Source organism: Harpegnathos saltator, unplaced genomic scaffold, assembly GCF_003227715.2.
Source record: "Harpegnathos saltator strain DR-91 unplaced genomic scaffold, Hsal_v8.6 scaffold668, whole genome shotgun sequence".
NCBI classification, from domain to species: domain Eukaryota; kingdom Metazoa; phylum Arthropoda; class Insecta; order Hymenoptera; family Formicidae; genus Harpegnathos; species Harpegnathos saltator.
Genome location: NW_020230502.1, coordinates 112,512 through 127,344, shown reverse-complemented (window position 1 = coordinate 127,344; position 14,833 = coordinate 112,512). Strand labels below are relative to the sequence as shown.

At 42.7% G+C, this 14,833-nt stretch overlaps 1 protein-coding gene across 1 annotated transcript; it reads left to right on the top strand.

The window, feature by feature from the left end:
- Positions 1-6,059: 6,059 nt before the first annotated feature.
- LOC105181931 (organic cation transporter protein) lies at positions 6,060-9,893 on the top strand (the record flags this gene model as incomplete). The annotated part of the gene is made up of 8 exons (XM_025305032.1): positions 6,060-6,449; positions 6,972-7,075; positions 7,314-7,468; positions 7,669-7,979; positions 8,124-8,436; positions 8,580-8,761; positions 9,046-9,182; positions 9,281-9,893. Coding segments are annotated over 8 exons (1,647 nt in total), but the record flags the coding sequence as incomplete, so codon positions are not given.
- Between the last annotated feature and the right edge of the window lie 4,940 nt (positions 9,894-14,833).

Sequence of the window (14,833 nt, the reverse complement as noted above, 5' to 3'; positions counted from 1 at the left end):
GGGAGCCATAAGATGGTATTGATTGATTTGACCTTGAAGAGTCATTTGAAAGTCAGGTGAAGGTTACCTCAATTTTTTAGATGGCACCCCTATTTTTTATTACATGCTCTTATAGTTGATTTCGAGAGCTCCCCAAAACACTATAAGCAAATGTTTTTTGGTAAAGTACTTTTCGAGTTATAAAGCTCCAAATTTACAAAATTTTGATAAAAATACAAAATATTTCGTAAAACATTCACTTTCCGATAGTCTTATCTTACATGATCTAACCAGTCAAGGCAAGATCCGAGCATGATCCAGTCAGTCAAGGCAAGATCCGAGCATGATCCAGCCAGTCAAGGCAAGATCCGAGCATAATTCAGCCAGTCAAGGCAAGATCCGAGCATGATCCAGCCTGTCAAAGCAAGATCCTAGCATGATCCAACCAGTCAAAGCAAGATCTTCTTTTGTGTACAATTATTTAAAGTGTTCAAAAACTTGGCCATTTACTTGTATGCATAGCACTAGTCTATGGTGAAAGTCGTCCCTAACTTTTTCAAGAACACCTACATTAATATTTCTGCAAGCCTGTCTGATCCGATTTTTCATATTTTCAACAGTTGTAGGCTTTTGCAAATAAACTATATCTCTAATGTAGCCTCAGAAATAAAAATCTGGGGTGTCAAGTCGAGTGATCTTGGAGGCCATTCTTGAACTCGGCTGCCCATACCAATCCACCTATTCGGGAATCTATTGTTTAAATACTGTGTAACAGCTCGTGATCTATGAGACGGTGCTCCATCTTGTTGGAACACATTCGTCTGAGTAAATCATTGTCGACATGTCTCAAGAGATTGGGCAGGTCATCTTGAAGAAATCTTAGATAGATTGCCGCATTGAGATTTTCTTCAAAAAAATATTGACCAACAATAACATCTCCCAGGATGCCTGCCCAAACGTTAATGGACCACTGCCGTTGGAACTCTTGGCTTGTCTGCCAACGTGGATTAGCATCTGAATAATAATGGCAGTTATGTCTATGAACGTCTCGTCTATTACAAAACGTGGTTTCATCAGAAAAAAAGCGTATCAGCAATAAACCGGGGATTTTGTTGGATTTGATCTCGAGCCCAGTTACAAAAACGTACACAGCGTTGGTAGTCTCTCTCTTCCAATTGCTGAGTTAGATGAATGTAATATGGGTGAAGCTTGTTGAGCTTGAACACACGATTGGCTGTTGATTTAGGTATACCGTATTGCCTCTCAATTTGTCTCGTAGAGATTTGAGGATTCAAAGCAACGGCACCTATAACAGTCAATGATGTGACTTCATCAGGGCCCGATTTCCGCCGGTTTCTTCTAAGAATACCCTGCTCAGCTCTGTCGCAGAGTCATTTTATTACTTTCCTATCAGGATGGCGTCTGTCTGGAAATCTTTCAGCATAAAGCCTTTCTGCTGCCGAGTAATTATTCCTGGCCTCACCAAAAATGCGAATCATGTCCACAATTTAATTTCAGCAGCCATAATTATAAAGAAAAAAAGCGCCAAAAAACCAAAAGTTTCTGTCTTATCAAAAAAAAAGTCAATGGATAATAATATGCATCTGTCTGAGACTTCGCCTAAATACCGACAGTTGCCCAAGTAAGAAATTTGAAACGAGCCTCTTGATATTTGTTTCATTAAAAGAATTGACAATTGCAATTTCATAATTGTTACAGTTCATTGATTATCAAGCAATACAGGATCTCGTCTTGACTGGCAGGATCATACTGGGATCTTGCCTTGACTGGTTGGATCATGCTCGGATCTTGCCTTGACTGGTTGGATCATGTAAGATAAGACTATCGGAAAGTGAATGTTTTACGAAATATTCTGTATTTTTATCAAAATTTTGTAAATTTGGAGCTTTATAACTCGAAAAGTACTCCATCAGAAAACATTTGATTATAGTGTTTTGGAAAGCTCTCGAAGTCAGCTACAAGAATACGTAATAAAAAACAGAGGGTGCCATCTAAAAAAATTGAGGTAACCTTCACCTGACCTTCAAATGACTCTTCAAGGTCAAATCAATGATACTATCTTATGGCCCCCTCGAAACCATATAAAACGTGTCCGAACCATTTTTTTCTAAAATCAAAAATAAGAGAGATATTTGTGGTGGATGCTTAAAATGGGACACCCTGTATATATACCGTATTCGGCAATTTTCGTTTATTCGGCGCTTTTTTCCCCCTCGTTTTCCTCGTTCGCATGACTCACGATACGCGATAACTCGCGGAAGGAAGCGAAATCTCGGTTTTCTGTCGTGCGAATACGCGCGGGAAACATGCAAATGCGTCAATTGCACTACTAATTAAGCGACAATTACCGCGGCGAAGCTTGCTCCTTGCTGGATTAATAGAAACATTTGATTCGAATCTGTATCTCGTCCGCGAATAATATATGACGGCGATAAAGAAGAAAAGACGCAAGGCATCTATCATGTTTATATAAATTACAAACATGACAAAGATCACGTATCTTATCTAGATGAACTCGTATGGATTTGGAGTCTCGGCGGCGCGGGCGGTCTCTGTGAGGTACGACGGCGTTTTCAGGGAAAAAGGGAGAAAAAAAACGAAGGAAGGCAGGAAGATAACACCGTCGTCGGATGTGTACGTATCGTCGCGATCGCAAAGACATTTTTGCGAGTGTGACGCGCGAGGCACGTAGAGTCGATTCCGCAGTCGAAGCGAGCATAGAAAATAGCGCACGTGTAAGTACGTAGTAACGTAAAGTTGCAACGGCATATCTATTTAAGTTGTATTCGAATTGCATTCGAATGCTGATAAGGATAAAGATAAGGATTAAGATAATTACTCAGCTAGCCGGTCTGCGGCGAAGTGCTGACTTTCGAAGTCTCGCACTCGCAAAGTGTTTCGCGCACGGTTCGTACTCGCGCGCGCAGACGGCGATCGTCGTCGTCGTCGTCAGGGCAGAAGTGAAGTCGATGCGAGTATCGAACGGAAGCGAGATAGGAAGTGAGACCCAATGTGAACGAACGCGCTTCGGAATCGATCGCGAGACCCGAGCGGCTCGCGCGGAGGCCGGCTGACTAATTGAATCGTGGCCGCTCGAGAGAGACGAGAAGTGAGAATGCTGGTTAAGTCGTTCCTCCTAATAACTAATACCCTGGCCCCGAGTCAAGAAATTTACAGCAATCAAGCCACTTGATGCACACATGGAAACGCTGATGTGCATACCGTTCGACGTTCGGCGGTGTATATTTTTAAGGGACCGACTTAATTGGGGTTAATGGTGAAATGCGCTATTGCGTTGCAGCGGCTCATTTACATGTTCCAACGTGGAGCCCAAGATGAGGCGCAGCGGCGCAGCAACCCCGCTCCCGGGCAGCACGGACCGCCGGAAGAAATTAATATTCGGCGGAATCCACGTTGGAGACCGTCGCGCGCTCATACTTCAGTTCCTACGTCGAATGCTTTCTCTGATCTTTCGATTCTCGAGTCACGTCCCTCTCATCGCCGTGTTTCCTCTTTTCGACGATGAGCGCAATCGGCCTTCCCGGCATCGGCCGATCGAGTCTTAATATCCTCGAGGACCATTCGCGAGCATGCATTTTTCAAACATCCTCGTCAGAGATGACGATTTCACTCGAGCAGACAGAGAAAATATCTTTTCCATCATTCCGTATCCTTCTCGTCGTTTCGCACTTTGAGCAACTAAAGCACCGCCCAGCTCGCTCCATTTAAGCGCAAATTTCACCAAGAAAAAATTCGACCCGTATCTCGACGGTCTTCATGGCCGACCCGTTCTCGGAAAACATTGTCTCTCGTCGACTTAGCCGTTGATTTGCAGGTTGCAGGTTGCAGTAGGGCCCCTTCCCAGGTATATGTTTTTCTACAGTCCTACGTAGAGGCGCGTCTCGACGAGCGATGCTCGGCGCCAGCATCCCTCCTCTGGTGCGGTGCAGTGCGGTGGCCGCGGCTCGGAGAACACTGTTCGAAAGACTCTTTACTCGTCAGTTTCTGGCACGAGCTAAACATGAAAGCGCGAACAAGTGCATTTTCCAGATCGTAACTCGCAACGCGCATGTGACGCTGCGTCAGAAGCGGGAGAGACAGAGAGAGAAAGAGAGAGAGAGAGAGAGAGAGAGAAAGATAGGGGATAGAGAGAAAGTGAAAGAGGGGGATGGAGATTCTTCTCTCAAGCCGACCGGATATCCGAGTTTGATTTCCGTAAACGCGAATTCGTTATAGATTCTCATTAATCGACACGCTATTTAACCCTCGAAGCGAAGTAATCGGCGGCCGATCGTTCCCTGCTCTGTTCTGTTCGGGAATGCGCGGATAAAAACTGCACGTGTGCAGACGGGACGCGATTTCCAGAGGATCATCCTGACACTTGGCGGGAAGAGAAAAGGGGAAATGTCCGGCGGAGTGAAGTTTCGGCGGAGTTATAGAGAAGTTCAGTAGCGCGCGGTAACAGTGTTTCGCGCCGTAAATGATAACCGCGAGAAATGGCGAAAATGGAGGGCCATTTTCTCCGGAGTGGAGAGTGGAATTTTGTCGATGCGACGCGCGAGTAAGTCCGCGCGGATAAGGGCGAGCTCGGAGGTGTGTCGGAAGTCACGTGTCGATCGGCGCTAAAGAGAGAGAAAAGAGAAAGGTCAAGGGGTGCTTTATCGAGTATATTCGAGTTGCGACTTTGGCTTTTATCTGAACGGAGCGAATAATCCGCCGCGCGCATTCGATTGCCAAACGCTCGTCTCTCATCGATACGTTCGCGATGCGATTTTATTATTCCACGTCATCAGCGGTCTACATCTATCACCATCCGTGTTGCAGATCTTTCTGGACGGAATGCGGAAGAAAACGGAAGCGGAAGCGAGCGAGAGTATTATGAAGAATACGAGAATCGACGAGTACGGTACGTTTTGCGACGTCGCGATTGCGCATGGCGATTGAGACGAACATTCGTTCGTCGCGAAATTACCGGCGCACTCGCGTGCTCGACAGTGAGAGCTGTCGAGCACACGAGTGCAATATGCAAATTCGGCAAACCGCGACGAATGACGATCTACCCGCGCGTGTTCGTCCGCGCTCGGGCTCGGCGGACAATCGGCGCGAAATCCGTGAAAAAACCTTCATTCTCGTCCCGTGGCGCACGTGCTTATAACAATGGCCGGCGAATAAATTACAGCGTCAAATGCGAAAGAGGCGTATGAAAGGCGCAACACTGTCCTCTTCGCGGATTCGCGGAGAAGAATGCCGATGTAAATTGGAGCGCCCGAGCGCGTAGCCGAAGGTTGTTTTCTCGATGTCTCGAAGTTAGCGCGCCCCCGTTTTATGGTCCCCGTGCACTGTCTAACATTTTTTCTCCCATGAACTGGTCTCATGGTCATTTACCTTCGGCAAACGCCTGCGTCTCTCTTCAAGCGTCGCTGTTGTCGAATTGTCATCCGCAGCGCGATCGAGGACTAATCTCGGCAATGAAACACCCGCGAGCGCTGCGAGTCGCCGCCGGCCGTCAAGTTTCAACTCTCTTAATTTCACAAAATAGGGGGTAAAAAGTCGTAGTCGCGACAGGCCAAGGCTTTCCAGGTACATTCGCTAGCCGATGTCCGCGCTTGCGCAATTGTTAATTCACACGCACGTAATGATTGCCGCGAAGATGGCAATGCGCGCGTGGAAAAGGGAAACGAAAGTAACAAAGGCGAGGAAGTTTGCTGTTGAACGAGCGGAAACTACTAAGGTCGCCGTTTTCCTCGGCGGCGCGAGAAAGTCAAAATTAAGTCATCGATGGGTGATCACGTAACGTGATCGTAACGCACAGAAGACGCGATAGAAGAACGCGAAGTGCCGCTTCGTTCAGCACTAACGACTCGTTATAATATTCACGAGATAAGTGTCGCTTTGACATTTACGCTCTTCACGACAATCCGCTCGCTGCAGACTTGGCGCGATTTTCCCGATTCAAGCGAAGCCGAGGCGTGTTCTCGCTTTTGCTCCGGTATCGATGGAAATTGAAGTCACGGCAGAGACGCAAAGACACAACAGATCCAAGGGTTCATAATGAATAGGATCCAATATATTTAATTTATTATCCGGCTGACGCGAAAAGAACGTCCCTTTGGGTTGCAGCGAACGTGAACGTCAAACGAATGTCCAATGGTAAGGACGAGTATGTAGACGCTGACGGGAACGTTGACGCCGTGCAGACCGCTATCGGCGACCTCGGCAGGTGGCAGATCTTCGTCTGCCTGGCGACAGCCCTGGTGAAATTTCCGGTAGCCTGGCATCAATTGGCGATCGTCTTCATGGCGCCGCCGCAGGATTATAATTGCACGGTGCCCGCCACCACGGACTCCGAAGACCAGTGCGCGGTCGATATTAACGGCACGCTGGTCAAGTGCACGGAATGGATGTATGATCGAAGTATCTTTTCCGAGACCATCATCTCGCAGATGAGCGCGAAGGATGACGCTCACGCGTCGCGAGTCGGGAAACTGCTCGGAGACGAGCGCTCGATTTTCGAAGTAAGGGGAAAAGAAAAGAGGAAAAAAAATATCCATACGCGTGCTTGCACGCGCTCGCAGAGTTCGCTCTCTCTCTCTCTCTCTCTCTCTCTCTCTCTCTCGCTCTCTCTCTCTCTCTCTCTCTCTCTCTCTCTCTCTCTCTCTCTCTCTCTCTCTCTCTCTCTCTCTCTCTCCCCCTCTCTCTCTCTCTCTTTCTCTCTCTCTCTCCCTCTCTCTCTCCCTCTCCCTATCCCTATCCCTCTCCCTCTCCCTCTCCCTCTCCCTCTCCCTCTCTCTCTGTGCGCGTCGCGAGCTGTATTTGCATTACACGGTAACGTAATAAACAGACGTTGCCGCGCTTTGTAACGAAGTAATTGCTGCGGGTGCTATTAGCACATTTCGCTGACAAAACCATTAGCATTATCGTAAGAACGACGACGAGCATTGTCGTTATTGCGAGGCTTATTTTCGTTGCAGTGGAATTTAGTCTGCGACCGGACTCACTACGCGAACATACAGCAGTCGATTCTCATGTTCGGCGTGCTGCTCGGTAACATTATCTTCGGCAGTTTGGCGGACAGGCAAGTGCATCGGTCACATCAGTTAGACGCATGTTGAATTAATAACCGCTTGCGAGGGCGCATGTACAATTAATAACCCTTGAATAAATTAAAAAGCGTTGAATTAATAAACATGCTGTTATTAAGAAGGGGTTAAGAGGGGAATGATGAGGTGGAGGAGGTGGAGGAGGTGGAGGAGGAGGAGGAGGAGGAGGAGGCGGGGAGGAGAAGATTAAAAGGTACAGGTGGTAACTTGCAGGTATGGCAGGAAAATGCCGTTGATGGCTTCCGTGGTTCTTCAACTGCTGTCGGGGATCGGGTGCGCCATAGTTCCTTGGTTTCCAGCGCTCTTGCTGATGAAGTTCCTGAGTGCCTTGGCCACTGGAGGCACGATAGTCACTAGTTTCGTTATTTGTAAGTCTACGATATCAATCATCGCTCAAGTTTGCCCAAAATGAAAGGCTACGATCAATTATTTCGCAAGATCGTAATGTCCGTAATAGTGACGCAATTTTCCTCCTCAGCGTACGATGTAGATTTTGCTACGGTGACTTATCAGTACTCGATGCTGCGGCTCATGTCGGCGTATCTGCTTTAATCGCGTATCTTTTCAGGTATGGAAATAATAGGCACAGAGTGGCGAGCCGCCTTTAACGTCTTTCACCAAATTCCCTACGTCCTGGGCCACATGTCGCTGGCGGGACTCGCGTTCTGGTTTCGACACTGGCGACATCTGCAGCTCGCCATCACCCTTCCGTCTATTGTCTGTTTAAGTTACTGGTGGCTGACGCCCGAGTCGCCTAGGTGGTTGATAGCCATAGGAAAACAGAGTGCGGCCTGCAAAATCCTGCAGAAGGCGGCTAATATCAACAAAGTGGAGAACGTCGACATCCCCGAAGTGGTCAGGAAACATTGTTTGCAGCAGGTGAGAAAAGAACGCGATGATTACTCCCCCCCTCCCCCCTCGAGCTGTTTCACTGAATCGCTGCCAACACACCGGTCGGTTAATCAGTCAAACATGAGCGCGATACAGTCCACGTTAATTCATCCCAATTCGCTTGAATTCCAGAATTTCAAGAAATCCGCGCTGGACCATAAGCCTTCGTTTCTGGATTTGTTTCGCACGCCGAACATGCGCGTCAAGTCACTGTCGATCTTCTTCAACTGGATTGTTGGCGGAGTGGTCCTGTTCGGCATGTCGCAATACATCGGCCAGGTCGGCGGCGATATTTTCATCAACTTCGCAGTGTCCGGTGTCATACAGCTCCCCGGCTACTTCGTCGGCTGGTGGACGATAAACAAATTCGGTCGGCGGGTCACCCTGATTTACAACAACCTCATCGCCGGCGTCTCCTGTCTCCTCTTGATCGCCATGCTAAACGGTGAGAGACCAGCGCGTTGTGTATGTGTGTGTGTGTCGTAAACGATCGCCATGTTAAAATATGCAACTTACAACGGGACCTTTCAAATTGGACGGATTGTCAACCGAGACAACCTGAATTTACCAATCGCACCTTTGCCGCAGGTAGCGCGTGGGTGAGGGTGCTGTTGGCGAGTTTCAGTATCGTTGGTACGTCGGTATCGTTTATGACGGTCTACCTTTTCTCCGGAGAACTGTTCCCCACAGTCGTGAGAAACATCGGAGTTGGCGCGAGCAGCATGTTCGCCCGGCTAGGCTGCATCGTGGTGCCCTTCGTGGTGTCCTTGGTGAGTTGCCGTATTAATGGATTATCGTCCACGATCGCAAATTTATAGAAACCAGGGACGAGATGCTATTCGGACTTCTGCTCACGTGCGTTCAGCATGAAATCGAGCCGTCGTCGTCGGTGTCGTGTAGCATGAACAGGTTGTTTATTACTATTAACCGTCTCTCGTGAAAAAAAGAAAAAAGTGACCATCGAATGTACATATATAGATATCGCCATCGCGGAGACTCGCGCAAACTGCCAATCTCCTTTTCCAGATTATTACCTTCGGACGTTGCATTTCAGAGTAGCATTAAAGCGTGGCTGCCGCTGGTCGTGTTCGGCCTCTTGCCACTAATTGGAGCCGCGCTGTGTCTGTTATTACCCGAAACTGCCGGATGCACCCTGCCAGAGACGCTTCAGGATGGAGAGGAGTTTGGCAAGTGAGTGAGATGCAGCTGGCTGGAGTTTTACGGACGCGGGCATTGGAATGTACCACGCAATTCATGAGAATCATATCGCGACCTTTCTTCGTTCGCAGAAAATGCAAGGCGAAGGAGAGAAACGCAGACGCCGAAGCGGAAGCAGCGTTCTGAGCATTGAACGCCCGCGCACCGCTACGACCGCTTCTTCACTTTTTATCTCCGAGCAGTCACAAACCATGACCGTGTGGCGCAAGTGTAATCGTTGACGGGCTAACATAAAGACATTCAATCTCGCGGTGGTTATGGAGCGATTGTATTTATGGTAATCGTATTAATGGTACGATTCTGTAACTCGTTATTGGAGTTAACGACACTTTCGTTAACTCCAATAACGAGTTAAAGAATCGCACCACAAGAATTCCGTAACACAAAGAGAACTAGATAGTACGGCTAATATCACCTTCTCACGTTTGCGACTCGTGTTTCCCATAACATCATCATTGAAAGATGACATTTAGAGAAGCAAAAGAAGTTGTAGGTTGTTATATATTATAAGACTGTGTGTATCGGTGTTTTCTGAGATACACACAGATATGTTTGAAAAGTACTAATCGAAACATCGAGGAGCTTTTAGGAAAAATATTTTTCATACTGCCAAGTTACAAAAATGCTACTTTGTAAAACTCAACCGGATGTGTACGAATTTAGTGTTACGTCCTGGAAGAGGAACGCAACTTGACGCTTGCTTTCGCAAGCTCCGACGTACTCGCAAGTCTGCGGTGCAGATCAAGGATCGGAATGACCCCTTTATCTGGCGCGGAAATACGTCGGTGGTCCTTTATTTAGGTCAAGGAACTGAATCCTTTTACCTGGGATAGGACCGTGAGCGACGGTTGAGAGAAGGGAGAATTTTTTGGTTGAGAATAATTATTTGGAAACCGTGATTGGCTTACAATTACAAACAACTTGTTTTATTAATAATTAGACGGATGTTCACAATGAAATAAAATTTACAAGCTTTTATAAAGTGTACGTATACATAGATGTATAAACAATCGCGGTCTGAGCAAAATTCCGTGTTCGTTATGTCCGACTGTGATCGAAAAGATTGGCCACTGGCGTCTAATTTAACAATTATGGTGGAATGCCAAGAGGGATGGAAAACTGAAGTAAAACGAAAGGAAAAGAAAAGAGAGAGAAGAAAAGATAAAAAAAATGACACGAAATAGGTCACTCAGGTAAAAGAATATATAAATAACTTACTGCTGGACTTCTCTGATCTTAGTAGACAATGAAAGGTGTGGTTGCTGCGTCTCCGTGAGGATAGATGCCTCAAGTTCTGCGCCAAGGACAGGTAACTGGTTTCGGCAGGATCGCTCTCAATGGCCCAAGAAGGCACAAGATCGTTGCACCGAATAATTAATAAGTGAAGAATACTGGTCGGTCTAAGCCACAAGTTGGCTTGATTGTTAAGAAACCCTGAAGGGGTGCTGGAGAGAAGCGTCTGTCCTGGGTGCTGGATCGGCGAGAAGTGAGTGAGGCTTTTAACTTTTCTTAAAAAGTCAGCTCGGTTGAGAGAGTGGTGTTTTGGGGGAAATGTTCCAGAAGATTATTTTATAGGAGATAAGATGTATGTGGCAATAAGAGGATTTCGAAAGTCTTTTGTAAATAAAAAAAACATTGCAGCTATCTTAAGAAGTAAATATCGATATTTCTGAGAACGATGTCGTGGTACTGTTATCAATGATTAAGTGGGAAACAGGATAGAAGTTGGTTCAAGATTAGTATTTTCGGGGTATCGAAAATTCCAGAGATATCGTCGTGTGGTATCATGTCTGAGCACATTCGGCCATATGATAAGTAATAATAAATTCGATTTCCCTTATTTATAAAAGAAGCCTAGGGTCCGCTGAGTCAGCAGGACGTAACACCCCCCACCTTAGACAAATGTTAGGGTAACCAACATTTGCTAGTGGAGTGTATTAGCTCAAGGCGTATTAAGTATTACGTATTACGTATTACGCGAGGTTTTAGTTGCTATACCTATAGACGAATTAAGATACTCGTAATAACATTGTTAAAAGGAGGAAAGATAGAAGGAGACTTCCATATTTTCCTTCTCTTCTTTCGTCCTCCTAAAAATTATTGAATAAAGTATAAAGGTATTTCTGTTTTGTTTGTGGTTTAGAATTAGGAAGAGGAAAGATAGAAGGCAACCTCCAATTCCTCTTCCTTCTTTTCTTTCGTCTTCCTAAAAGTATTGGACAAGTGTATTTTGTGTTTACGTTTTAATTTAATTTTGGGATAGAAGGAAGAACGATAGAGGGCAACCCCCAATTCCTCTTCCTTCTTTTCTTTCGTCCTTCTATGTGGATATATGTGTATGTATATAGTAGAGAGAAAAGAAAATGATGTTGAAATAGTACATTATAAAAAGGAAATTGATTGTTATAATTTATATCATTATTATAAATTATTCTAAAATTATTATTATTATTATAAATATTTTTCTTTTCTCTCTCTTTTTTTTTTATTAATATTATTATCATAAAAAAATATATACATATATATATATATTTTTCTTTTTTGAGGGATTATATGATGTACAATATGATATATAATATAAATGCATGTAGTATATAATGCGATATTATATATATATATACAACGTGTAGGAGTATGTAAAAGTATATAAAAGTATAAAAGTATATAAAAGTATAGGAGTATATAAAAGTATAAAAGTATAAGTATATAAAAATATATAAAAGTATAAGGATGTATAGTGTATATGCATTATAATATTTTTGGCTCTAAATTGAGGGGAAGGGGTGACAAAGTTCGTTAGTCGCGATTGCCTGACCGATCACGAGTAGTTCTTCTCTGAAATTTTTGTAGCCGATGGAGTTAGCTCGCAGCAGGTATAAATTTATGTCGGCCGTTTTTCCTCCCACTGATTTCTTTATTTTCATTATACCGGTTTGTTCTTCCGCGAGTAGTTTTGTAATTTCTCTTGTTGGTTTAGCCCAAGAGACTGCGGATCCTAACGGTTTTAGGCCACGAAGCCCCACTCCGATGGCTTGCCACGGCATTTGGTGGAATTGATCAGGTAGATGACGCAGGTGCATCACAGGTTTTCTCACCATTCTTCCCCAGTCGCCTAGCGTGATTATCGCTGAGTGTCCCAGCAACGCGGTGATTTCTCCTCTGTACCATTCTTGGTCGTCTTGCACAGCGACCAGTGCCCCGACTAACAAGGGACATTCGGCAACGCGGAAATTCAAAAAAATCTGAAACTCTGCATAATTGTAGAGCAGATATACCTAATAACAAAACAATTTTTCGTTGGTGCCCAAAAACGGTTTTAAGAGTGGAAACAACCCCTTGAACAAAGTTGATTTTTGTCTTTCTAAGCGAATATTATCGAAATTATTAAAGATATGAAAAAATATTTTAGACAAAAGTTTTATGGTTTTAAAAGTACATTATTATGCTATATTTAGATTTTTTAAAAATGTAAAATTGTGTATAAAATACCCCCCCTCCTTCTCTTTTTTCAAATTGTTAAAATCAATTGTCCAACCAAAATAAAGCTTATTTTATGACAAATTCAACCATATATAATAACATTATGTTTGGAAAAGGCAATATTGAAAAAAAAATTAAAAATGCTCTTATATATATGCTACGCGTACCAAACTTATGGGTTCGCTGCTTGACGATGGCATTTCTTTCTCCCTCATAATTACTGACTGTAAAAGGTAAGGAAGGAATAAAAACAGGTAATCTAAGAAAAGAATAAAGTTGATGTTAAGAAGTAAGTTGAAGAAGAACAGCATGATAAGGAGGACGCAAAGAGAGTGTATATAACCCTAATATAGATAATCTTTTAAATTCAATTGTAAAGAACAAATAAGGAAATGAATGATATGAAGAAAAAAGGAGAACACACACGGATTTAATAATGAAAAATATAATTTATAAATTTATTCAGTGTACATTTGTGTGTATGTGTTTTGCTTCATTCAGTATATAGGTTTTATTAATTAAGTAGTCGATATAGATATTCGAGTGAAAGATATCTTATATTTTGGTATGGATTATAATATATACAAATTTTACAGGAATTGAGGACAGTAAAATATTATTTATTCTATATAATTATTACAATAATGATATTGCTCAAAGAAATGTTCAAAACAAAAATATTGCTTGCACCATGCACAACGTATAAAAGCCATTTTACCACAAATGCTACATTTTGGTATACGTTTTTCTTCTTTAAAATAACAATAATCGATTGGATTATGAAATTTTTCAGGCCGTGTTGATAAATAACCACTTTCATACCAGCTATATCTAAATAAATTTCGAAATCTTGGAGAAGACAGTTGATTGTGTGTTAAAGATTGCAATTTTATTATGTTATTACGTAAATGTAAATTTATGTCATAATTATTTATAATAACACTATCAGAAAAGCTTCGAACAAAATTTTTCCAGATTCTGAAACCAAAAACATCTAATGGCTGTATAAAAGCAGTTGTTTTTTTTGGTATTGTTAGAATATTTACATGTTTGTCTTTTGGTACAAGTTCTTCCAATTGGTTCGGGCAATGTCCTGTCCATGAATCAAGCAGTAGTATTTTCTCTCCAGTGTTTGGTAGATACACTTCTTGGAACCAATTTTTGAAATGTTCAGTTGTCAATTTCCCTGATTTTGAAGCCGCAATGTAAATATTCACTGGTCTAAAAAGAGTTTGTTCTACTTGTGGTCCAAAAACACCAGTAGACTCTTTTAATACTATATACAAAGGCGAAAGGAGATATCCATCTGCAGATATAATAGGCATAATGGTGTAGCTATGAGTCATAGCAGATAAAGATTGGATAGTAGCTCCAACTGTCTTCACTCCTACATTAGCTAATGTTCTTCCTGCATGTATTTCTAAATTAAAGCCACTTACGTCCGCATTATAAGTTGATTCAGCACCGATTACATTAATATGTGGCTTTACTGTATTTACAAATTCCTCAGCGTTTTGACGTATAGTTAGATCAGTTAAATGAGAAGACCGCGTTTTAAATGCAGTTATTTTACGTGATGTAATACGATGTGCCTTTTTAAAATTCCATATCCACCAATTTCCTGCTTTAAATGAAGAAAAATCCACTTGTTCCTTTGCTTCTAGTGCCCATTTTCGCAGATTTATATCATGAATAATAAGTCCTCTATTAACAGCTTCTTGGAATTTTATAAGAACATATTCAGCAATAACTACAAGTTTGTCTGTATTTGAACCCCCACGCATTACATGTTCTTGCCATCTGTGCAATTGTTGAATAGATTTTACCTAGAAGAAAACAAATCTCAATATTAAACAATTCGAATTCAAAAATAAAAGAAGTTATATACGAATTAAATGTTCACGAAACATCAAATTGTAAAACTTAAAATAAAAAACAACGCGACTCTAACTATATAATTTACAGCTTTGGTCATAAGTATAAAGCATCTCTAACTCATTGTATTTTCCTAGAAATCAATGCATATACTCATCCAGTAAATACATAATCTTTTTACAATAAATATTATATTAATATTTTATAATATAATGTGTATATTATATTTATGTATATTATATTTATATTATAATTTATATTATATTAAT